The sequence below is a fragment of the Fistularia commersonii genome, chromosome 1 (assembly GCF_037954325.1).
Source record: "Fistularia commersonii isolate RoL2024-O1a breed Wild chromosome 1, RoL_Fcom_v1.0, whole genome shotgun sequence".
Lineage (NCBI taxonomy): Eukaryota > Metazoa > Chordata > Actinopteri > Syngnathiformes > Fistulariidae > Fistularia > Fistularia commersonii.
Genome location: NC_141284.1, coordinates 21,008,329 through 21,032,282, shown reverse-complemented (window position 1 = coordinate 21,032,282; position 23,954 = coordinate 21,008,329). Strand labels below are relative to the sequence as shown.

At 41.3% G+C, this 23,954-nt stretch overlaps 1 protein-coding gene across 7 annotated transcripts; it reads right to left on the bottom strand.

Moving 5' to 3' along the window:
- Window positions 1-1,806: 1,806 nt before the first annotated feature.
- Window positions 1,807-23,678, bottom strand: ppp2r5ca (protein phosphatase 2, regulatory subunit B', gamma a). 7 transcript variants are annotated; one of them, XM_086154219.1, is made up of 16 exons: window positions 23,332-23,678; window positions 23,146-23,211; window positions 22,050-22,200; window positions 12,272-12,471; window positions 9,906-10,016; window positions 9,587-9,679; window positions 9,313-9,443; window positions 9,013-9,072; window positions 8,813-8,921; window positions 8,397-8,450; window positions 7,772-7,942; window positions 7,566-7,693; window positions 7,044-7,145; window positions 6,834-6,906; window positions 5,313-5,429; window positions 1,807-4,297 (listed from the first exon to the last, which is right to left on the bottom strand). In XM_086154219.1, exons 1-16 carry the CDS (start codon window positions 23,356-23,358, stop codon window positions 4,163-4,165), a joined length of 1,728 nt encoding a protein of 575 aa, XP_086010345.1. In that variant the 5' UTR covers window positions 23,359-23,678; the 3' UTR covers window positions 1,807-4,162. The 7 variants fall into 7 exon arrangements, with proteins under 7 accessions (XP_086010345.1, XP_086010368.1, XP_086010353.1 ...); XM_086154242.1 differs by having other exon boundaries at window positions 1,807-4,392; window positions 5,313-5,394; XM_086154227.1 differs by lacking the exon at window positions 5,313-5,429 and having other exon boundaries at window positions 23,332-23,677.
- Window positions 23,679-23,954: the final 276 nt, after the last annotated feature.

Below are 23,954 nucleotides of genomic sequence, written 5' to 3'. Positions count from 1 at the left end.
AGCCATGATTTTTGGAAGGTAAAGCTACACTTGGTAGCAGATTTCTTCGCCATTGGTGACATGAACAACGCAACTAACTACAACAGCAATATAAGAGTAATATCATCCAAACTGAACATATCTGTGATATTAACATGACAAACAGCTGTAAAAGGACAATCAATGGTTGAAACACACACAAACACACACACACACACACACACACACACACACACACACACACAAAAGCCCTGCAGCATCGCCCAAAGGAAAGCCTGGGTTAATAGAAGACACTTGTGAAGATTCATGTGATCGTATGGGCTTTATGGTTAAAGTTTTTCTTTAAGAGTGATTATGACTTTTACAGTATTGCAAACAAACAACATATTTATTTATGAATAATAAATACCCATATTTTCTCTATTTCCTTTTACTTTCCAAAACCCACTACGAACCTGAACTTTTCTCTGCGCCACTGCGCCCGACCACATCCTCTCCTCCAGTCAGTGCATTAGGATTAATGAAATTCGCTATTTCTACAGGGTCAAAGCATAGTTCATCGAAAACCTGCATAACCGGTGCTGCCACGTGCCATGGTGCACTTCAATTCTTCAATTAAAATAAAGTAATGTTTCCTTTCTTGCCCTCTCATCCTCATTTCATGGAATTGAGGTTAAGTGATTTTCCGGGATTGACATTTCACACAACATGTGTATTTTAGGATTACCGAGTGTTAACTCAGGACAAAGCAAGATCCCACGGCAATATCTTTCGGGGGGATAAACAATTGTTTCCTGAAATCAGTCTACTCTTAAAAAAAAAAAAAAAAACAGCACGTGCTCACAGTTATGCTTCCGATCTCCAGGGACTCAGGTCTCCCCTTCACCTTGTGTAACATTAAGATATCAAGATTTAATACTCTGTGGTGGGAGATAAGCCAGCACAGCCAACTGTTACACCAATTCCACAATAACACAAACAGCTGACTCCAATCACTGCGACAGGAGAGAATCCATGAAGCACGTGTTGCAATCTGACAATGAATAAATAAACAGAAAGCATGTGCAAGGCTCCCTTCACTTCACGTTTTTGTGGTATTTGTCGCAAAAAACCCCAACGTGGCCTTAAAATGCATCATCCAACCATCATTACATTGCTGAATTCCATCTGACTGTGGGTTGTTATCTTTATCAATGTCATTGGTGGTTGCGCGCCCAGTGCAAATAATTTCAGTAATAGCATTTCTCAAAGTCAGGGGGGTTCTGTGCCATCACATGTAAAGTAAAGAGTTTCCCATTAGTTTCTGTGTTGTTGAAAATGGTCCCTGCAAACCTGACTGTATGGCACACAATAACACACTATAGATACCTAAATGGATTTCACATCAGCGTTTTGTTTCTAAGGCAAAGTTTTTTTCTTCCAACCAACGCCCGCAACACCTGCTTTTCACGGTTTTAAATAAAGAGAACATTTATTGCAGGTAATAGCGGGTAAGAAGCAGAGTCACAGCTGTTGCCCTTTTCTAAGTCTTCTGGCTCCCCCTTGTGGTCAAAAAGGAGCACTGCTAGACTGGCTGGTGCACATTTTCAGTTATCTCATCCACCAAATACTCTTTGTGAAGAAATTCATCCTGATGTTTTGGGGGTGGGTCCCCAAAACATCAGGAATCTAGATCCAAATGCAGGAGAGCAACAGCTGAAGCCTCGACCTTTTAAACAACCATCTCACACACCAAACATGTGGCATCACACAATGCGCCATCTTTGAATACTCCTCTCCTCTTTGAATATGTCCTCTCAAATGAGTAAAGCCAATATGGATGCATGATTGAAAATATATATTCAAATAATCTCTTTATTCATTCTATATAGTTGAACACCATTAAAGACAGTGATAGGGGGCACACAACGGGCATGGACATTTCTCAGTTATTGAAGGGAGGAAACTGCGGGTCGACAGTTAAAAATAAAAGCATTTCCTAAATGTTCTTGTTGCTGAGAGGGATAAAGACAGTATGTGCCAGATTGACATCTTTCAGTCGGTAATGATGTTTTATTCTGTACAGAGGGACGATTTGTACAAAATTAATCTAGATATATAGCACTACATGAAACAAGGAAAATCATATATACAATATTAAATGAATCATATAGTACAGGTCACATACAAAAGGACACTTTTAAGTTATGTTTTTGGAAAATAGTGTTAAAAGAAAAAAAAAAATAGATCTGAAGATCCCGCAGAAAGAGAACAAGCCATTGAATTACTGAATTGTCTCTGTCAGGATGAGTTATTTTTCAGCACTAAAACCTCCAATAGATCTTACCGAAACTAAGAAAATCCATAAAACATCATCTCTCCCAGCAAGCAGGACATACATATATATATATACACACACATACACAAATATATATATATGTATATAGATATATATCTATATATATATATAGATAAAGTGTATATATAAATATGACTGAAAATGAAATCAGTTTGGTGAATGGCATTCCTCCAGGGTAAAAAGGTACATGTTTAACATGGTAGTTTCAATTTACATTTGTATTTTTTTGTGTTGTTTTGATATTTTTTTTGCATTCAAGCAAATACAGTATTAATACAATGAACAAGCCAAGTCACAATGTCAGTTCAGATATTCAGCATCTGGCGTATTTTGTGGCCATTCGGCACCAGTCTCTGGATGGCCTGGAACAAAAAAAAACCTCCAAAACCTGATATCCCAACAGCTTTCCTCCAGGGACAAGACAAAGAACACAACACGTCAAAAATGAAGAACTCTAGTAGAACCCCGTTGGTGTAAATAATGGTACTGAATCAGAAACAGACGCAAAAGCTCCTCCAGAGAAGATACAATATGCATTATCTGCTAAACCAGACAACTAGATGGCAGAAACGCAAACATGCCACAGATTTCTTTTGGTATTACCGAAAACCATAAAATGTATCAATTACTTTAAATCATTTTTTTTCCCCAATAACTACTAAAGATACTACTTCTTATATTCAAATATCAAATTATTCATGATTACTTTATTACGGGGGACTTCAAATAAAACGATAGCAGTAAGCGGTCACGCTAAAAATGAGACGGAAGTACTGAATCACTCATCTCAAACTTTCAAAAGCCACGCTGTCCCTGTTAAGAGGATATTACTATCGTGACTCCTGATGTTGCGTAGCTTTCATTCAGGATTGCCCCCATCGAAAAAGGTCAGACAAATAAGTACCGTTTGAGCTGTTCAGGCATCACTATGGTCTGGTTTTCAAGAAAAAAACAAAACGCACAACTGTCAGTGGACATAGAGCGAGCATATAAAAGAGTGGCAAATGGCACAAAAACATAGATTGAAAGGGGCAGATGTCCACAGGACAACTCCCTCTTTCCCTGCTGTCTACCTGGACACTGCAAGGCTACGGACAGGCGTCGGTTTGGTCTTAAGTGTGCTACGCTATAAAACAAACAAAACTTTCAAACCACCGGTGACCAAATACAAAGGCAAGTGTCCCTAGTTAAGGTCACAGATTAAAAAACAAAACAACAACAAAAAAAAAAAACAACACAATCTTGGCACTGAGATATCCGAGATCAATCCCAAAAATAACATGATGGATGATGGGAAAGTCTTTCGATTTACCAATTTTGTTCCCTTTAACAGAAAAAAAAAGAAAAGATGACACAGACGCCAAGAAGATCCTTAAGCAGCGAGTCAGTCATTTCCTATGTGTTAATGTCCGAATTATCTGTGAACACGTAAGACGGAATTAATGAAACCGGCGCGGTGGCGTCATCCCAGGCTCCACGGATACAGTGAACACACAGGGATGGAGGGGAAGGAGGAAGAGGTGACATCACAAACTAGAATTTTTATCGGGAAAAAAAAAAAAAAAAAAAAGGATACACACTGCCGCCCCTTTTGAAACAAAAATGAAATTAACCTGAGAAAGCAGAAATCTGAGGGACGTGAATACGTAGCTTCTGCACAAGTGTGCTGTGCTGATAGGAATGGACAAGAACGAAGGATTCTGGGTGAACTGATGGTATGAGGAGGGACAGGGACGGGGCCCAACACTGGTTGACAGTTTAACTGTGGCAGGTGGGCGAAACGGATGTCCATGGCTGTTCAGGGTAAGAGGGGCAGTTGAACCAGATGCTGGCAGTTCATGGGACCTAGAGTCCGTCATTAGTGGTCAACATGTCTTCAGCTCTGCGGTGGGACTCCAAGGCTTTTGTGGTGTAGATGTCCTGAGGCAACTCAGATTTGCGTCGCACCATAGGCCGCTCTTTCCACTGCTCGTGTTGCAACTGTCAGGCAGAGAGGGCACAAAAGACGGCTTCAAGTTATCTTCTTCTTGCCCACTTAGTGATCTTTGTGAGAGGACAATCTTAAATTATAACATCTGGAAAACAAGAGTGGCTCAATTGAAATATGGCATCAAATAATAAAAATAAATAAATAAAAATGGAGCAAGACAACACTTAAGTCAGATACAGAGCATCCTGCACTACTTCTAGAACATGTACAGGAGAGCAGGCAAACACACAAACACATAGAAAAAAAATAAAAATAAATAAAAAAATTAAAAAAAAAAAACACTTGATTCCAGTGTTCAGTCCACTATCAGATTTGTTCCTGTGATTTCTTTATGGACTACATGGTTATCTATACAAGACAAAAAAAATACATTTAAAAAACAACGGCGAGTACCAGTGGTGGAGAGCATTAAGGTGAGTTTAGTCCAGTATTCATGCACATGACTTATTTATTTTTTTCTAAATTCACTATTTCAGTGTGATGCTACCTTGTCCATCCACTCGCATATGTTTCATAGTTACAACTTAGATTCCAGATCAAGATTTTCCTCATGCAGCATGACAAATGTTTCTGTTAGCGGTTACTTAAAAATATTCTAAATAAATGATTTTGAAGCTCAGATCAGCTTGATATAGCCGTGAGGGTCTCTGGGAGAGGTCTGCACTGATCTCACATTCAAATAGCTTAAAATGATAAAAAGGCTTGTAACTAATAATACCAGTCCAAACACATCTTACATAATGCTTAAGTGCTCACTGGAACTCCTCTGCTGCAGAATTGACTTTTGAACTCAAGCTTAAGCTCTTTCCTGGTATAAATATTTATTTAACTTTCAATGAAGAAAAGAATCTCAATACTCTTTCCACCACTGTACAGCATTTACTGTAAATTTCTGTTTTGGTAACTTGCAGGATTTTGAATTGCTTCAGTTTTGCTAAAAAAATAGACTTAGTACAGGATTTTAAGGGGGAAAGATGGATAGAGACACAGAGAAGTCAGGTTTACCTGAGTCGCGCCCTCCTCAACTGTCTTTTTTAACCTCTGAACATCTTCTATCAAAGGAACATCCGTCTCCATTGCTACAGGACTATTGAGGTCAGAGGAATCAACATACATAGTGAACTATGTTGAAAAGAAAGGGATACAAAAACAAAAAACACAAAAGGATGGAGAGAAGACTTTGAATTGCATGCAAAGAAGAATGAGTCAAGATCAAGAGGCTCTTAAACAATTCACAATCAGACACTCCCGACCAGCGGCAGCTCCCAGATCACATCTCGAAAGGATTTGGCATTTCAAAACAAACGCTACGTATGAAACAGCCACTTGTAGGATCAATAACAGTTCTGGAAGAATACACCCATTAAGGTATTGACAATCATACTGCTTAAAGCTAATCTACATGATTTCTTGAGGGTCAGCGTACAAGTCCTGCATATGTCTTCTGGTTGTCTGGATGAAAAACTGAAATTAATTTCTCAGTCCATGATAAAGCTGTAATACCCTGTTACTGTGATATATTAAAACCCAATTCCCCTGAAAGATCCTTAAGCATTAATCCTGTCAGTGTGACGGCTGACACCAGCCCACATGGAGCCGGGGGGGGGGGGGGGGGCTGACGTTTCATGCTTGGAAATATTCAAATCAAGATTTATGGATGGTTTTCATTTCACGCCAAGCAGGTGACGCTTGAGGGAAAGTGAATGGGCTTTAATTGTGGCCGGCCGCTGCTCTGACAAGTTTATTTGTAAAGACACGATGAAGGGCAGTGTTAACATTCAGCAGAGGATTATTTGAATCAGGAAGTGGACGTGGTTACTTGGGAGAATCACAAACTAAAAAACACCAGCCCAGATGACTTCTCTATTGCGGTCATATCTGATAACTTGTGGCAGTTAATGCATTACAGGCATTTTTTGGCTCAGTGCTGAGCGCTGGGAACAATTGCGTTCAGATACACCTGACAATCCACTGCCAATACAGGTATGCATAGTTGAATAATGTGATGCACTGCAGTTTGAAGATTGGTGATTGGTGTTTTATCTACACAACTCCCTGCAACATGAATGTCAATTTTGAATCTTGACTGTTTTGTGCAGAATCTGTTTCAAATGTAATTCAGGAGGAGAGATAGTGCCAGGAAACACAACACCTGGAAAGAAAATCCTATGGAGGAGATTTAGAGTGAGATGTAACGTGTAAGTCATCATATTCAACAGCTCCAATCCGTTTCCTTAGAAATGAGTATTGAATTATGTAACACTGAACTACCTCTACCATCCCATTGGAAGCTCTTGTCATGTGAGGACACGGGTCTCTAGTCCAAGTTGTATGATATATATACCCTCATGTCAACGGCAGTACAATACGTGCATTAGGAAATCTGGATAGCGGATACAAAATACTTTGCTACACCTCAGCTACAATACAACCATTCAAGGGAGGCATTTACTCTTGCGTCAGGAAATTCCATGCAGGCATGCACTCTCACACACAAGGATTTGAATGAATGCCTGTGCTGCTCACCTGTGGATTTGATTTGGCAAGGTTCTCGATTTTGATCCAAGCCTCTTCGCGCTCTTTTGACTTTGCTTTTTCCCTGTTGATCCAAAGCGACACAAGAAGCCAATTGTTATTAATCTACCCTGTGCTCCCGCTGATTTACAAAGTAGATGTTGCCCGGTCATAATTTTCTTTAAAGATCAGCTGAGTGGGAGAGGAGACTCTCGGCCCTACTTGTTTTTCTCGGCCCTGAACTGCTGGGTGCAGTCATCGAAAAGCTTCTGATTCATCTCCATGAAAAGCTTCAGAGCATTGTAAATGAGGCCATGGATGGTCCTGGGAAAACACACACACGCCACAAAATATGACATTTCAAGTTAATAATAAAAATTGACCCGTTTTAATGCCTTCAACATTCTTGTGCCACTAAAACACATATCCGCTAAAGTGTCTTTTTCCATGTATTTGTTTAATTGCACTCACACCGTATATGGTGCGTCTTGATACAGAAAAGGTTACATTGTTCTAAAATGTCCTTTTGGAGATAAATGTTCAATATATTTGGTGTGAAACGGACGGCTCACGAGGAGCACAGAGAGCGTCCGATCAAATCTACACAGTTCAGATAAACGCGTGACCTGCAGTATTTGTTCAGGCATTGTTTCAGACCGCTGTTGCAGAACACAAGAGTGTTGAGGGCGGCCGGCGGAGTTTGTGTGGGAACGCTTCGCTGAGGGTAGTAACAGAGTAGCTCACTTGTTCCAGTGGGTCTTGGAGTTGCGGTATAGAGCAGGAAACATAATCGGAAGAATCTTCGCTGCATTGTCACTTATCAGACTCATGATGTACTCGTTGTTCCAGTAGTACAGAGCTCTCTCTGCCACCTACATAAAGCACACTGCAGATCAGTGCGTGATTCGCTTATTCCTCGGGCAGCAACACTGCGATCAGCTGTCGGTTACCTGGAAGTGTGGGCTGGACACACACTTGGCTAGCTGTCTGAACAGCGGCTCCTGCACCTTCACAAACTCAGACGGCTCGATGACGTCGAGAATTTCCTCCAGCTCGTTGAGAAACATCACTTCCTTGGGACTGTGTGTCTTTGGCCAGTACTTTAGAAGAGCCATTACGACCTGTTGTATAAAAACAGGTCAAAATTGTGGTTGAAGGGAACATTCAGAGTGGCTCCCACTCTTCTGTTAAGATAATTTTCCAGGAAATTTGCAGTGAGTAGCTGGTGTTGCAGATGAGATGCCGCTAATATCTCTTCAATGGCTTAACTTTGCTTTGCTTTAAAATCTGCACTGTTGATATAGAAAAGACAACAAAAGGAGCATAAAAGGAGTTGGTGTTAATTTTATCAGGTGATCCTGACCACTCTGCCACGCTAACTGATTTTGCTGGGGGGACTGCCTAATCTTTCATTTAACAGGATATTTTGTGTCCTTCAGTTCTGTTTATCACAATTGGAGAGCTGGTCAATCATTTTCAAGGACCAACGAGGACCTCTATTAACTATATCAAATGGTGATTTTCAGCAAGTCTTATCTTGGTCAGAAAAATATAAGTGGCATTTTTCTTCCATACCGGCTCAGTAAGAGTGCTGTCCTTTTCCAAGAACTGCACCACACAGTAAGCCAGCTGTAAAACACAAACAGGTGCAGAGAGAAAAGACAAATGTCAAAGGTCTCAATTTAAGTGCAAGTGAAGTCAATGTGTGATGCCTGACAGACTGGCTGGAATGTGCAACACCAGTTTTAACAAAATCTGCAGAGTGACCAACTGATCCCAGGAGACATACAAGTCTCCATTTAAACAAAGTTTGGACAAACGCACTTATGTATGCATTCTAGTTGGACTAGTTATAACATATTTGGCATATTTTGATTGCCAAGATACAACTTCCTTTTGAAAAGCATGCATCATTTAAATATTCTATGAGGGACGCGGATGCGCACGCACACACACGCACACACACGCACACACACGCACACACATAGTACCTGTGGATGATAGACACTAAGTGATTTGACTTTGTGCAGAGGTAATAGAACCTTCAACAGGAAAATCTTGTGCTCTTCTTTCAGTGGTAAGGCAAATCCATTGATAATGCTGTGAACACATTATGGGACCCATGCATTTTGAATGTCAAATTGTTCAAGTCCGTAAATGAAATGCTGCTTTGTATAAGTAAGCACTTTACCTTCCAAGTATTTCCAGTAGTTCAGCTATACCATTATGGTGCTCTGTCTCGTAGATAAACCTGTAAGAGGGGAAATTTTGAAATATCTAAAGGTTATCCTGTATTGTGTGTAGTAAAGTTCATGTTAATCCACATGTATACCGATACATGCTGGTATAAAAGATACAGCGTTTTAAATCGGACTTATCTGTTTTTCAAAGTAAGGCACACTTGAATGCTCATTACAGGAATCGGACAAAAAAAAACAAAAAAAAAAAACAGATGAAGAGGTTTCAATAGCAGTTGAGGAAGAGAACTGACCTATAGAAAATGTTATTGATTTGTTTTCTGATGTAAGCTCTCAGTCCCAAGAACTTTCCATAGATCCTGTGGAGGGTAGTTTTGAGGAAGTCTCTCTCTCGTGGATCTTCACTGTCAAATAGTTCGAGAAGCTTTGATGAAGGAAGGAAGGAAGGAAGGAAATGTTACAAATATTACTTCACGCTAATCTTAGAATACCAAACATCAAGTGACATTGAAAATAACAACTTGAATTTAGTTTGTTAAATGTTCTGAAAGGCTTCTCCATCCTTACCTGCATGACAAATTTCTGGTCGATGTATTTCTTTGCTATGTTTGGCTGAAAGTCAGGTGATTCTAAAAACCTAAGAAAAAATTCATAGACAAGCTGCAATGGAGAGCAAAACAGTGGAGAGATTAAATTCAAAACTTGGTTTGACATGATGCTAAATGATGAAAGCATGCCGTGTTAACTTGTCAACTGAGTTGCTGGTTTTGATCTTGTTATGCCAAGAGGACTAATGCAACAAAATATATAAATCGAACTGCAAAGGCCTTGTGGGCTCTTCGGTAGGAAACGGTTTCACGGATAACCAAACTACTAAATCAGTAACCTGGAGGTGCGGCCATGCTGCTTCAAGGGTTGGCTCATCCTCTTCTGGATCAAACTCCGCACCAGTGGGATTAGATGATGGAGGCAATGTTCTGAACATATTCACTGCAAACTGGAAGAAGATTCTTATTAATTATTTAATTATTTATTTTCTATTAATTATTAAAAGCATCTGACCTCTGCTTATTCCTCTGGGCAGGATAACAAGAGGCTAAATTTACTTCACATTCTATCCACAAAACCTTTTATAGGACCAAAAGCTATTTAAAAGAAAATGCATAGTACATAATAGCTGTACAGCTTTACTTGCAGATTGTTCTATATACTGGCATGTTATGCTGAACACTATTATATTTTCAGCCCATTTACAATAACTGTCATATCTATGTTGTTTGTTTTTTTTTTTTAACTATTTCTTAGGTTTTCTTAAGTTTTTAGAGTATTGCTAACTTTGTTCATGGCCCTCTGAGGGTTTGGCTCACAATAATCCAAGTGTGTTGTGTTTCTGGTCTTGCACTGTGTCAACTGACTCCCCTGTGGGCTACTGGTTCTGCCAGGCGGATCATGGGACAGTGCAGGTGGCCTACTAAAACACAGGGGTCCTTGTCTGAAGAGTCTGGCTACAAGGTGGCCGGCCCATCCACCCTGTGCTGCACTTCAACCAGGAGCAGATGAAGATGACTGTGCACTAACTCAAAGCATACTGTAAATAGACACATCACGATCGCAGCAATTCAGCTGCTGGCGATGATGACCGATGGTGATAGATGATGGCGAAGATGATAGATAGATAGCTAGATAGATAGCTAGATGGATGGATAGATGGATAATAACTGAGCACAGGAGGGGAAAGCACCAAAGAAAGAGCCGTCTTCGTTATAACTCAATTCTAGTATTCATAATCATTTCAGATTAAATGCTATGGGCCTCTTATCATTACAGTCATGTGCCGCCTCAGTTCATTATTAATCATGTCTATAGCTCTCATGTATAATCAAGTCGAAGCCAACGTTTCCACAAAAATGACATGTCAAATTTAGCATACTATTTTCAAAAAGAGGAAGTGTGCTCCTGAAAAATAAGAGTAACAAATACGATGTTGATATGCAACGCTTATGCTGAATCTACTGTCAGTGAGGCCTGCAGCTACACCACTGTCTCTGTGGGGGAGAAATTGGACACAGTGGTGTTTTTGAGCTAAATGTCACCATAAGTCAATTAGCAATAGACACGGCACAAGGCCGAGACTCATCGGACTGCTGCTGGCAGAGCAAGCGGGTTGGAAGTGTTTAAAAGTTCCATAGCTGTCGGCTACAGATGAAAATTAAAGTGAATCTTAACAAATTCTCAAGGCATCTAATTACTATCAAGACAAAAACCTTAACCATGCAAAGGGGAATTGTCACATTATTTACAGCTGTGAAGAAAAAAAAAATCTATATTCCAAGACATTCTGGTCTTTGAGGGGCAGTTTTTTTTAGTTGTACTTAAATCATCCAGTGCAACTGAATAGCCAAAAAAGGTTACTCCAAGGGAGAGATGAAATATTAGAACATTTCATTTCATAATGATAGTACCAGATAATTAAGTTTATAATTATTCCAAACATGAAATATTCAAACGCCCAGATATAAGAATGGACATGATTTCAAAACTTGTATAGAAAGTTACCCCCTGCAGTTTCATGAACATAAAAACCATCTAACATCTAACATCTTACATCTAATTTGAAAGCTAGTTTGTTTCAACATGTTTTCCAGAAAGGTTTCCTGTGGTGTTCAGCGCTCGTAAAGTGCCACTCAATGTTCTTTAAATTCTTTGTGTTCAGGGATGAGGGATAGCAGCATGTTGCTGCTCATGCATTTAAGTGATTCATGGAAAGTCAAAGTATTGCAAATCCATGACCACAATCTACCGACAGCACTGACTGTAAATCTGTACAGCTGAGGCCGGCTCTTCGAGGAGGCCCAGACAAGGGATAAGCAACCCAAACCCACTTTGAAAAGTCTTGTTTTCAGGCACAAGGGGAATCTTTTGGAGTGATTTTGAAAATCATGCTAGGAAATTGAGTCAGTCACTTGATGAGGCCAGCCAACACGAATCGAATTTTAAAGCAGCCTTCTTGATTGATGTCATGACTTAACCCGACTCATACAACTATTCATGCAAACTACACAAATCAGAGCCAGAAAGCCAACAATACCCGGGACAACAAATCAAATAGTAGTAATTCATCCCTCATTTGTCGGCCCACCATCTCTGAATTGTTCCTGCAGCCTGTGCATACTCTCTGCCCAATTTTGTTTTACTGTAAACTTGACCCCCGTCCCCCCCGCCCTCCAAAACCCCACAATCCGATCCACTGACCATGTGCACCACCTCTGGGTAGATGGGCTCCGTGATAACATTCCGGTTGTGGGTGATGTACTCCACCATTTCGCTGAGTGCCGCCCGCTTCACCTCCTTCCATTTCAAGTCACTGAGCGGGTCTGACAGGAAGTCGAAAAGAACACAGCACTGCCGTAGCTTTTGAATAAAGAGCTTCTCCTGCTCTGCGGGGGCCACATCTGAAGAGAAAGACAAAATAGGCTGTAAGGTGGATGAAGGAAGAAACCAGTCCAAGGTATCATTTTGACTCAAATATGGCTGAGGTCACAAGCTGCACAGTGGTTGGAGAGGAAAAAGAAAAAAAAATAAGAGAGTCAAGCCATGTTCAAAGAGCGAGGGGTCACAAGCTAAGCGAGGGGACAGCTCAAGTGTCAAGGATGACGGTTACAACAGTGATGCTGCAGGGAAAAACATGAGGCGGGAAGAAAATGTTTAGGACCAGCAAAACAGTCATAAAGCCTTAAGTGCATTGGGAGACAAGCTGAGATCGGCAGAGACCAGAGAGATGATGTCAAAGAGAAGCAGAAAAAAAATGGAGGACGGTTTGGATAAGGGATTTGGCAAGTAGGCGATGGGTCACAGTCGGGATGTTTGGCAGACATCAATCGGGAAGGAAAAAAAAACATGTTTGTGAAAGAAAAGTAGCTATTTCAGTTGGGCATTGCATCCATCCATGCAACTTGGAGGACTTCCTGTTTCATTCCCATCCAAAGGAACACCAACCCGTGTTTCGAAACATTCGGCAACATGACACACAGACTATTTGGGATACATCTTATTAACAGGAATTAGCATAACGGTCATGTATTGAAATAATTCATCATGCGGGATTTACTTGTCTACACACTTAGATTTTAACTTGGCACAAGGGAAATGTTAATAACCAAGTCAGCCTTAAAATCTTTATATCAGGATATAAACCAAATGGTTGAAAAAATTTGATACATTTTGGCTCCATGAGTGTTTCATTTTTTTTTATGAGCAGTCATTTCTACGGATGGCACGACATGGGGATTTTCGCTGATCAGATTTATTTCTGCTATAAAATGTGACAACTACAATTACACAGTAGTTGCCTCTTTCCTGTAGATACTTCCAAACAGAATAAAATACGTTTCCAGCATCTATACTGTTCCAAACAAACATTCGATGACCTTTGGGTTGGAGTTGCTGCCGCCTGCCTGATCTCAATTTGACTCTCCTTTGGAACTTAAATATTTTAGGTGAATTCATGTAGCGCTGTCAAATCAGGTGCAGCTGAATCAACTGTCAAAAGCAGTTTTTAAAAAGATATATACAACTATCACAGAGAAGAAGCATGTCTGAGTACTGGCCTTTCATCTGGTTTACAAAATGACATTTTTTCACCCATTACTGCCTTTACAGGGGCATTCGGATTACAGGAAACCTTAAGCATATTATGTATAAAACCAGCAAAAACTTTTGATAAAATTTACTTTAGTACTTTAAAAAGGTGGCTTGAAAGGTTATACAGTCTGCTAACCAGTTATGCATACTAGAGTAACGATCAATCCAAACAAATCACAGCAGCACTTGTAAAGCTATGCTTCTTATAACCCGTCGTTGATCAGTAAAGATGCGGCAACAATGATGGGCGAAGACATGAGATCAGCCCCATGGATCATTAGCTCAGCTGCCACTTAAGTACATCTTGAGTGTGTTTCTAATATTCTCGCTCCCTTGTGTGCGTATCGGTGAGATCTCGAAAATCTCCCCATATTATGCAATCAAGTTCATTTTCTCTGCAAATTAGCACTGATTCTGCAATTAGTAGTTTATTACCTAGAATAGACAATATTAGACTTTAGACACACAACAAATTTAACTGAAACTGAAAACCCCACCTGAAAATCACACACTGTTTGAATATATCATTTGATATAAAACCACCCAGATTATAGCTAAATGTTTTTCGGATGTTTGTATTTTGAGACTGGGGAGTTGGCGGGATTTGGTGTTAAAAGACGCAGCTTGAACAGACCAAAACATCAGCCATTTTCTTTTTTTCTAAATCAAGCGGTTGGTAATGTAATGGTTGGCATTGTTAAATTCTGGTCCCCTAACTTCATAACAATGTCAGAAAAACATTAACAGGCTTCTCTGTGGAGGAGAGAGGAGGTCATGTGGGGTTATTATTATTTAATTGGGGGAAAAGCTTACATAAAATTACATTTGGGACTGAGAAATCTAAATCTTACTAAGAAAATAAATGAATGCATTATGTCTGGCATCAATGATCCTCAAGATTTTGTTCAGAGGAACTTTTCAAAGATATTAGGTATGGTTTGAATAATTTCCCAGGGCAAGATTATTTTAATAAATACAGTTCTTTGTTCTTTCTCTGAATAGATATGAGCCAATGAAACTGGCCGATAGGTATATTGGTCAGATTAACTCACGCAACAACAAAACTCAATCTTGATTTTAAACCTCAGATAAAGTGTCAACCATAAACTTAATTTGTTTGCAAAAGCGGGATTGTCAGTGGAGCAGTAGAGATTATACTAATGAAGGTCAAACTTAAATTGTTTCAATTAATTTATCAGCATTTACAAAATTGATATGTTATAAACATGGAAATGGCAGAAATGATAGCAGCAATCACAGCACTGCTATAGGAATACAAAATTGTGATTGATTACCTTTTTATAAGGATTTTAACAAAAAGTTTAGCATGTATATAGGGTGCCAGAATGAACATAAAGAGAAAATAAAGTGGCTTTAAGTGCATCCATCAAATTACAAACAGGTGTCCACAGACTGATAGGGGGAGATAGGCCGCTGGACCATGTTTGCTCTTGTCCCAATTTCTGCAAATGTACACAAAAACATGACAAAGAAAAGAGTAGAGCAGGATGGGTGGACAGACACACGCATCCGCTGCGAAATGTAAGAATCTTGGTAAGCAGAGCTATATCCTGTACAAATAGATTTTAAGTTTTGGCTCGGAGAACACATGAATGAGTGAATGAATGAACGCTCTCTCTATGTCAGAATTCAGAAGATAGAATACTAATCTGTTATTATCATCACCAATTTCCATAATTTAGCAGCTAACAGCAATGTCACTGACATAATGTGCAAATACTATTAATACCTGCGATTTTTAATAAGAACGCACAAGAGAAACATCCAGATGCCAGCCATCATACAGTCAAAATTGCTGAGAACTGTTTTCCAAAGTAAAAGCAGGAAAGCCCACAATGAGTTTTGCCACCCTGTGAACCTTTTCGGGTCAAACAAGGGGCACCGGTGGAATCCCGAGAAGAGCCACTGGAATAGATGCCATCAAATAAACAAGTTATGTTTAGTATTTTACACATGACTCTTGTAACCACCTTCCAGGTTGGCCTCAGGTTGGCTGGGGTCACGTTTTCTTGTTTGGGGCAATAGCACTGGAACATGATGCTGAACTGGAATGCGCTGCTACACCTTGCACCCCTGACTGTGTCATACATGTGTTGCTCCTATTACATAAGTCTGTCTGTCTGTGTTACAAGGTTTTTGTACAGTCTTAAAAATAACCAATGAGTTGTTGTGCAACAGATAAAGACTAGTTTTGTGATCTCAAAATTGATGTCAACTACAATGTGACTTCTATTAATGTAACTCATAAAGGCCTTAGGATGGGAACAAACAAGCACATGCACACATTACTGTCATTGTGTCTCACAAAAAACAAAGATTCATTTACTGCCTCCTTTTAAAAGCAAAGATAAATTATTGGGGTCACATTGAAACCACAATCTTTGTCTGTGTAAAAGTAGTCTGCAGTAAAAAGTGCTTTAGTCTGCTTTATTTACATAGTGCAATCAATGTTAACCCACACTGATACTTTAATAGTTATGCAACGGGAAAATATGTTGCAGTTTGTGCAGAAATCATAACTACCGTAACTAGTTAGACCACATAAATTTCTGTAAAGCAATTCCTGAAATAGCTTAACTGTTAATTAAGTGTGTTTGTGTGTGTGCATAAACATCACAACAAATGCAGCTTTCTCAAACATGATTTGTAAAAAGTATTAAATATCACCACACACAAACATGATGTTTAAGGGGAATGATGAGGTCTATATTCACATTTGAGGTCACTCCAACGGAACACCTCCCAAGTCTTCAAAGATCTACGAGGCCATCATGAGACAAATGTGGATTTCAAGTCTCTTTCACGGGTGGTCAAGATTTAAAAAACCTCCTACATTGGCGATGTCAAGAAGACACTTTTCCTCAAAACTATGAGGACCACATTATTATTTAGTCTACACTGAGCTAAAAGGAAATCTAAAGCAATCTGTCAGCCAAAATCTAGCGGAGGATATTTGATACGCGCGTGGTTGTGATGGAAAATACACATTGAGAAGCTGGAGAGAAGGCCAGCGGAAGAGAAACTTGTCTCAATGATGAGTGTTAATTCATGGTTTTGTGAGGCTCAGGAAAGTAGAATCAATAATTGCCTGTGGCTACGTCCCTGCTGAGCTGCACCAGAGTGCACCGCTAACAGCCTGAGCCTCTCAAATAGGACTTGACTACATTGTGCACACATAAACAAAAGATGCCGGGGTCAATTTTTACCACTAGCAGGAGTGAAGTGTGGCATGCCCCCCTCTCAAGGTGCCTTAAGATGTCGTCCACAGGTTAATGAGAACATGGGTGGATGGATGGATGGATGAATGGAGGGAGGGAGGGAGGACGCTGCAGATCAGTGGCTGCTCCTGGCTTCCACACTGGAGTCCAAATGAACGGGAGTGTGACATTAAACTACAACACCCCCCCCCCCCAACCCCCACCCCCAAAAACCCTATGCCGGAGAAGAATTGAACATAAAGCGGAGCGATGACTGCGTTTGACTCATTTTAGACATATTTTTCACGAGAAGCATTCACAAAAATTGGCACAATTTTAGAGGAGCAACTGAGAAGACCTTAGCCGAAGCTTTGACCTCACTTCCTTTGACATCACTAGCTTGGCGGGGGGATGGGCGAAGAGGGAAGCTAGCTATCGCAGCCAGGATATTATCCAGCCTCGGTGTTTCCACGCTAAGTCGCACAAACAAAAACGTCCTCTTTTTCAGGTCCTTTTAAGAGCTTGCTTTTGGATGGCGAAGGAACCGTCGTGACGCCGGGGCCGTGTGAATGCTGACTAACCGGGCAGGAACCAGCGGAGGGGAACCGGAGCACAGCAGCACTCAGCGCTCCCTTAATTCCCCTGGACAATGTAGGAAGAAGAAATAGTCCGTTACGTACCTCTGAAGTGCATTAGAGCCACCGGCTGGAAAGGGCCATTGGAATTGGGTGCATCCACAACCATCCTGTCTACAGATTTATTGCATGTCAACATTTAAAACCTCAAACCAGGAAGGCGATCCACTCAGGGCGAGAGGCCAGCCTCCATTTTAGCACAAAAGCAGATCAGAAAATGAAGCTCTCGGCTGCTGGAGGGAACAGGCTAGTTAGTGACGTAAGTCGCGAATGGGGCCAGACGATTGGTTGCACGCCGGGGGCTCTGCTCCAATAGCAGCGCGAGCTACCGCGAGAGCGCAAATTCTATTGGCCGAGTGGACGGGGGCGGGATCTGGAATGGAATGGAATTTTCGGTGCGCTCCTCCCTGTCACTCACCGGGCTGCTGTTACGCTCAGACGCCGCGGCTGATCTCAGATCAGAATTTTAGGAGAATTCGCTGCGGTCACTTCCATCAGTTGGATCCTCAAAATAATAAGATTTTGGGAAGAGCAGGTGGAAATAACTTACTCCCAGCGAGTTGACAGACCTCAAAAAGCGAGCATGAAGATGTTGAGGTTCTCTTTGGAAAGCAGGAATGAGCGCATCAAACGGACAGAAACATTTTGGATGTTTTGGAGATAAGGTCAGACAGGCCAGATTGAGATGGAATATTGGTAGAAGGTTGGCAGGGATGGAATTGAAGAAAGGAAGAATCAGAATAAGAAAAACTTGTTTGTACCCGACGGTCGATTGGGGGACCAAAGAGAAGATTTATTGATGTAGTGCAGGCCTGGCCAACCTGTAGCTCCTGAGCCGCATGCGGTTCTTAAGTTCGTGTTGAATTTTTTGTTTTTGTGTGTTTTTTAACTTTTGCAATCACGTGCCGCTCCTGCGTTCACCACACACAGCAAAAAAAAAACCCACAGACACAAAAATTGAAATGAAAGCAACAGCCACATGTGGCCTGAAGTAGTGAAAGTAGACAGAAAGTTAGTTGGTGTGAGAGAAGAGGTGACGGAGAATAGGGTTAGATGGAGGAGGTTGATTCACTGTGGCGACCCCTGAAGGGAGTGGCCGAAAGTAGAAGAAGAAGAAAAAGAGGAGGCAATTAAAGGTATTAGGGACAGAGACTCCAACACAGCCCTAAAATAAAACCCAACAAAATAGCTGGTTCCAAAATAATCACATCCACATACATATTTAAGAGATGAGTTACCCTGAACGACGTGTATGCACTCTTCAAAAAATTCCCTTCAATCAGTGAAATGGAAGTGAAAGCACAGGCCTCACAAAACTACTGCAGCTCCCAGAGATCCTGACCTTTTCTAAAGTTTGTTTTATCATTTAAAAAAAAATGAGGCTTACCAAAATGCTGCCCACAGTTTTTTTTCAAGTCAGGCCTAATTGTGTCTCCTCCCACGCTGAGCGATGTATTTATAGATTCCCCGGCATCACATAAATATTCCACATTGGCAAACTTAATGTCCATGTTTCATCTTAATACATTATGAAACGCTATTCCCTTGCTTGCACCGCAAAAATCGCACTCTCAGAAACAAGGTCAACCACATCTTTGAACCATTTTCAGGATCACGCACAGACGCTGGATATAAACGTGCCTCCTAAACAACTCAGACAGGAGCCTGTGCGCATCTTTGATTTCCAGTAACCGTGATAACGTTACACAGGGACGCAACAAGTAGAGCTCACGATGAAGTCAGCACACCACGGAGGCTCGACTTAGATTGGAAACAATGGGATAAGGAAGAGGAGGCCAAGTGTATCACTTAACAGTTCCTCTGTCTCCTCTCTCCCTGATGGGTCTGAGCCTCTCCAAGAGGTACCATTACATTCCACAGCCATGACAACGGACGACAGTATTTTGTACGAGCCGCCACTCACTGCCAACTGGCTGGAGGGCCGACTCCAGAAATTCTCCTGGAGCTGCTGTCGTACATGAAAATAAAGTGTTGGAAAAAGACAGATAACCGTTGCCGCCTTGTCGACAAATCCAGTGTTCCCTGAGAGACGGTGATAAAGACGCAACGCTTTATAAATGCCTTTTGTACGACAGAAGCTCCATTTCATTAACATCTCTCAAAGTTGCCTGGACCGGCCAGAAGGACAGTTGTTTTTCCATTCACACCAGAGGGTGGCAGCAAAGGCCTGAGAGTCCCGTTTGCCTGAGAGACGTCCGTAACATAAGCCCCGTCGCTAAATGTTTTACTGACACTAGAAACAACACACTGCTTACCCAGCGACAACCCAGCAACATGCAGTGTGGAGTTACTGACACATTTGGCATTGATGGATAAAAAACAACCTTTCAAATAGTTTTACTTAATTGTGTTAACTGGGCCTTAGTTGATTTAAACATTACAAACTGCGAGGGCATTGGTACATCTAAAGGCATGTTGAGCATTCACAAAAGCTGTGCAAATGCCTAATATAATATAATATAATATAATATAATATAATATAATATACAGAGACGTACAACCAGTCAATCTCTCAGTCATACTTCATATAGACAACCATTCATCCTCTCATTTTCACATCTGAACAATGTAGGGTTTCCAGTGAGCCTCCTGCATGCTTTTGGACTACGGGAGGAACCTGGAGAACCTGGAGGAACCCCACACAGACACTGGGAGAACATGGAGACCCTAAATAGGAAGGCTCCCCGGTCGGAATCCAACCAGGGACAGGGAGATTCTTTTCTTTATTCTTAAATATCTCAAAACAGATAGAGGAAATCATTTGAAAACGCAACCTAAATCTGGGACATTTCAGCTACAGTTGATAGTAATAGTGAGGAGAGCGGATGGACAGCAGAGGGACCAGGTTGCTCTGCTAACCACCCACATACATCATCATAGAATTCCAACACATGCAAATTGGAATTCCTATTGGGTCAGACAATCTTATTATAAAATAAAATAACAATGAATACTTTCAACTTTGTTCCAGAGTCTGACAATCACTGGTATTTTTGCACCTGATGTAAATCATGGCTTCCTTGAGGTAAAAAGGATTAATATTTGAGATGTATGCATTTTATCAGACTAAAAGTCAAATTTGATGCCACAGTTTGAATTTAGCATATGCTGGTATCCAATCGGAGAGAGACATAAATTGTGGTGGCATAACTATACTGACATTGTACCACTTTTTTTTGTGTGTGTTTGTTTTGGACATTTGGGAGAATTTAGGCTGTGTTCGCTTGACAGCGAGCTTAAAAGCAACACAATACCATCATCAGCTGCAGTCAGTGCTCTAAATCAAATGGTTCACATCAGACGTCCGGGCATTGATCCTACAACCTGCACTCAACTGAATATTAATGGCCGAACATCACCAATGCCCAACTGAGTGAGTGGGGATGAATATACACCAAACTAATGCAATGTTTTTTCATATAAAGGGATGATTCATCAAATCATCATTCACCAAAAAAACACACATTGCCAACGTGAGACAGATTCTCTGCAACACTATTGCTCTCCTCTCATTATTACAGGTGATGTGATGTGGAAGCTGATAATCCTGCCTGTGGACACCAAGTAAAGGCATGATTAATAAGAAAACACACACACACACACACACACACACACACAAGCTTGGCACACACTGCTGAATCTGTCTGTGAGTCTCTCAAACCCTTTTTCCCCAGGTGTTCATTTCAGTTGTGGGAGCATGGGAGCAAGCAACAGCTAACCACAAACACTTGGGCCGAATAATAATAATAATAATAATAATAATAATAACAATAACAACAACAACAACAACAACAACAACAACAATAATAATAATAATAATAATTTTAAAAAGCACCGTCTATCAAATTGGGTCAAGAGAATGATGCACATGAACAAACATTCAATTACTTAATTCATTCAGACATTCAGTTCAGTTATTCCCCTAGAGACTCGGGGGGTAGTGGATCCTGCATGTTTAGCCCGGTATGTAAACAAATAAGCTCGAGTGAATTATATCAAGATTCAAACCTGGATGTCACTAGCTTTTCCTATAATTTAAACTGCCTTGCATTATTAGTTACTTAATTATAATAAGCCATTGACAGCACACTTTCTAAATACAAATCTCTCAGGAATAGTTATTAATTCATGATCAGTACATTAATCTTGGGCTCAGACACTCAGTTTGGGGTGTTTCAAAAAAACAACTCATTCCTGCAGTCCCACCACTGTCATCTGCTTCCTTGAGTTAACACACATGGGCAGCGATATCCCTTTCTTCTAGGTAAGGCTAGAGATGCGTCTGATTGCACATCATTTGCATTACGGATAAAGCTGCTCGGCACTCTGCGCAGCTATGAATTATGTAGTGAGACCTCAAGGTTAAAAGGTGGTTATGAGGATACACCGGGGCTATGAATTGTTAATATGATTCCCTTCATCCAGGCCAAAGACTCAATCCAAGTTAAAGGTCATCCAGGATTTTCTGGGTCGGACATGAAGTGAAGTCTGTTTACACCGCTGAAAAAGACGTACCTGTTATGGCGGGTAGTTTGTGTAACTCCCTGTTGGTACTGAGGGGGAAAGACGAAGTGCTTAGCCTTTTTTCCCGTTTCGCTGCAGAGTGTGACCCCGGCTGCTTCGTCCTCATCAGCTGAGTCGCAGGAGGTACTTTCTTAGCCGAGCCCTGCAAAAACAACCGCGGCGGAAGGGCTTTTGTTATGAAACCGGGGTTGTCCTTAGCATGAGGGAAATGGCACAGAATCACTTTACTCAAGTATTACTTCACGGCGGTGAGGAGGAGAGCGGCAGATGGGAGAGGACAGATGAGAGGAGAGGATGTTGTGCTTAAGGGTCAAGTTCCTTTCCGAATCAGATCAGGTGATTCGAGGAAATTGATCAGGAACAGTGGCATACTGTGTTTCATCTGCTGACAGAGTTTGTGACAGGCCTGAGTGGACAGAATAATTTGGCACAGGCGGAGCTGTCAAAAGAAGCAAACAGGTCATCCGGTTCACTAATCAGATCCTACACAATCGGTAAAACTCGCCTGCGCCGGCATATCTCACAGGCCATTTGGGTGGAAAATGCAGATGCGATATTTTGTCTCGCTATCAAAGAGTCAAAGAGCAGACGAGGCTCCTTTGGGCCTTTGGGAAGGAACGGGTTTTTAACAGAAGCATTTTGAGTGAAATTCAAGTCATAAGATCCTGATGTGAGGCCACATGAGGAGCTGTTTCTGCATTTTTTCCAGTATAAGAGGTGGTTGAATTCGTGGATAAAATAATGTACAAAATGAACCGGTCAGTCTTCTTTTTTTTTTACCTTTTCGGAATCAGAGACATTTCCTAAACATGACAATTTCAAGGTGTTTGAGTTGCACCGAGAAGGGTTGCGACTCGGTCGGTTCAGGGGCTGACAAAGGCCACTCGAGTTTGAGTTCGAAACACAAACTAATATCAAAATCAGCCCGTGATGAAATAAACAGAGCTGCTGCAGCATATTGGCAGTAATCAAACGTGAAATCTACTTCGACCTAAAGGGCAAATATTTTTGCGATGCACGTTTCGGTGTGTTCAATGTGGAATCCTAGTAGGCAGTCGAGGGGTTAGAAAGTTTAAAAAATACTCACATCAAGGTCACTTGCAGGCCCGTTTCTACTTCCAGATTTCTTGGATCTTCCTGGCTTGGTTGGTTCCTGGAGATGTTTTTTTTTTTTTTTTTTTTTTTTTTTTTTGGCAGATAAACAAATAAATCAAATGAGTGATTTTGATGTCAAAATAAAACTAGCCAGTAACTTCAGAGTAAGTCACTCCACCTTCTCCTTCTTGCTCTTATGAGGCATGGTGGGTGCGGGTCTCTGCTGTGCACGCCTGGATCACCGATCTGCGGGCTCCGGAGGAGGCTTTCACGGCTGTCCGTCCGCAAACCATGTGGCCGCGCAGCGGAGAGACGCCGGTTGCGGGCAGCAACTACTCCCTTCGCCGGCCAGATACTGCTCATCACCGGAGACACGGAAGACCATGCCGCACGTCACGCAGGGAGTGTTTTTTTTTTTTTCCCTGCAGCCCGCGATATCCTCCTTCAGCTGGCAGCCAGGTACTCCACGACGAGAGAGGTGTCCTTTCCCGACCGCAGTACCGGCGATGGCCAGATGGGGGCGCTGTTGCACGTATAATCTGCAGAGGTCGCGTTGGAGCAGCGAGCTGAAGGGTCGACCCGGGGCGCAGGCCTCGGACCGGAATCGATACGGGTATCGAGCGCACTGACAGAAAGTCCCACATCCACTGTACTGATGTGCGCGGCGAATGTTTCCGATGAGTAGGAAACAGACATATATAGCCTCGGAGAAGCTGGCATGCAAAAACATTGATTTATGTCTGTTATTGTAAGTCGCTTTGGATAAAAGCGCCTGCCGAATGAATGTAATAAAAATGTAAA

What these genes read in the sequence shown, in the direction of transcription:
- ppp2r5ca (XM_086154219.1), bottom strand. Translation starts at nt 23,358, where the DNA reads ATGCCTCATAAGAGCAAGAAGGAGAAG. An exon ending in ATCAATAACATTTTCTATAG is followed by an intron (nt 9,073 to 9,312) that starts GTCAGTTCTCTT and finishes CCCCTCTTACAG; the next exon opens with GTTTATCTACGAGACAGAGC. An exon ending in TTCAGGGCCGAGAAAAACAA is followed by an intron (nt 6,907 to 7,043) that starts GTAGGGCCGAGA and finishes TTGGATCAACAG; the next exon opens with GGAAAAAGCAAAGTCAAAAG.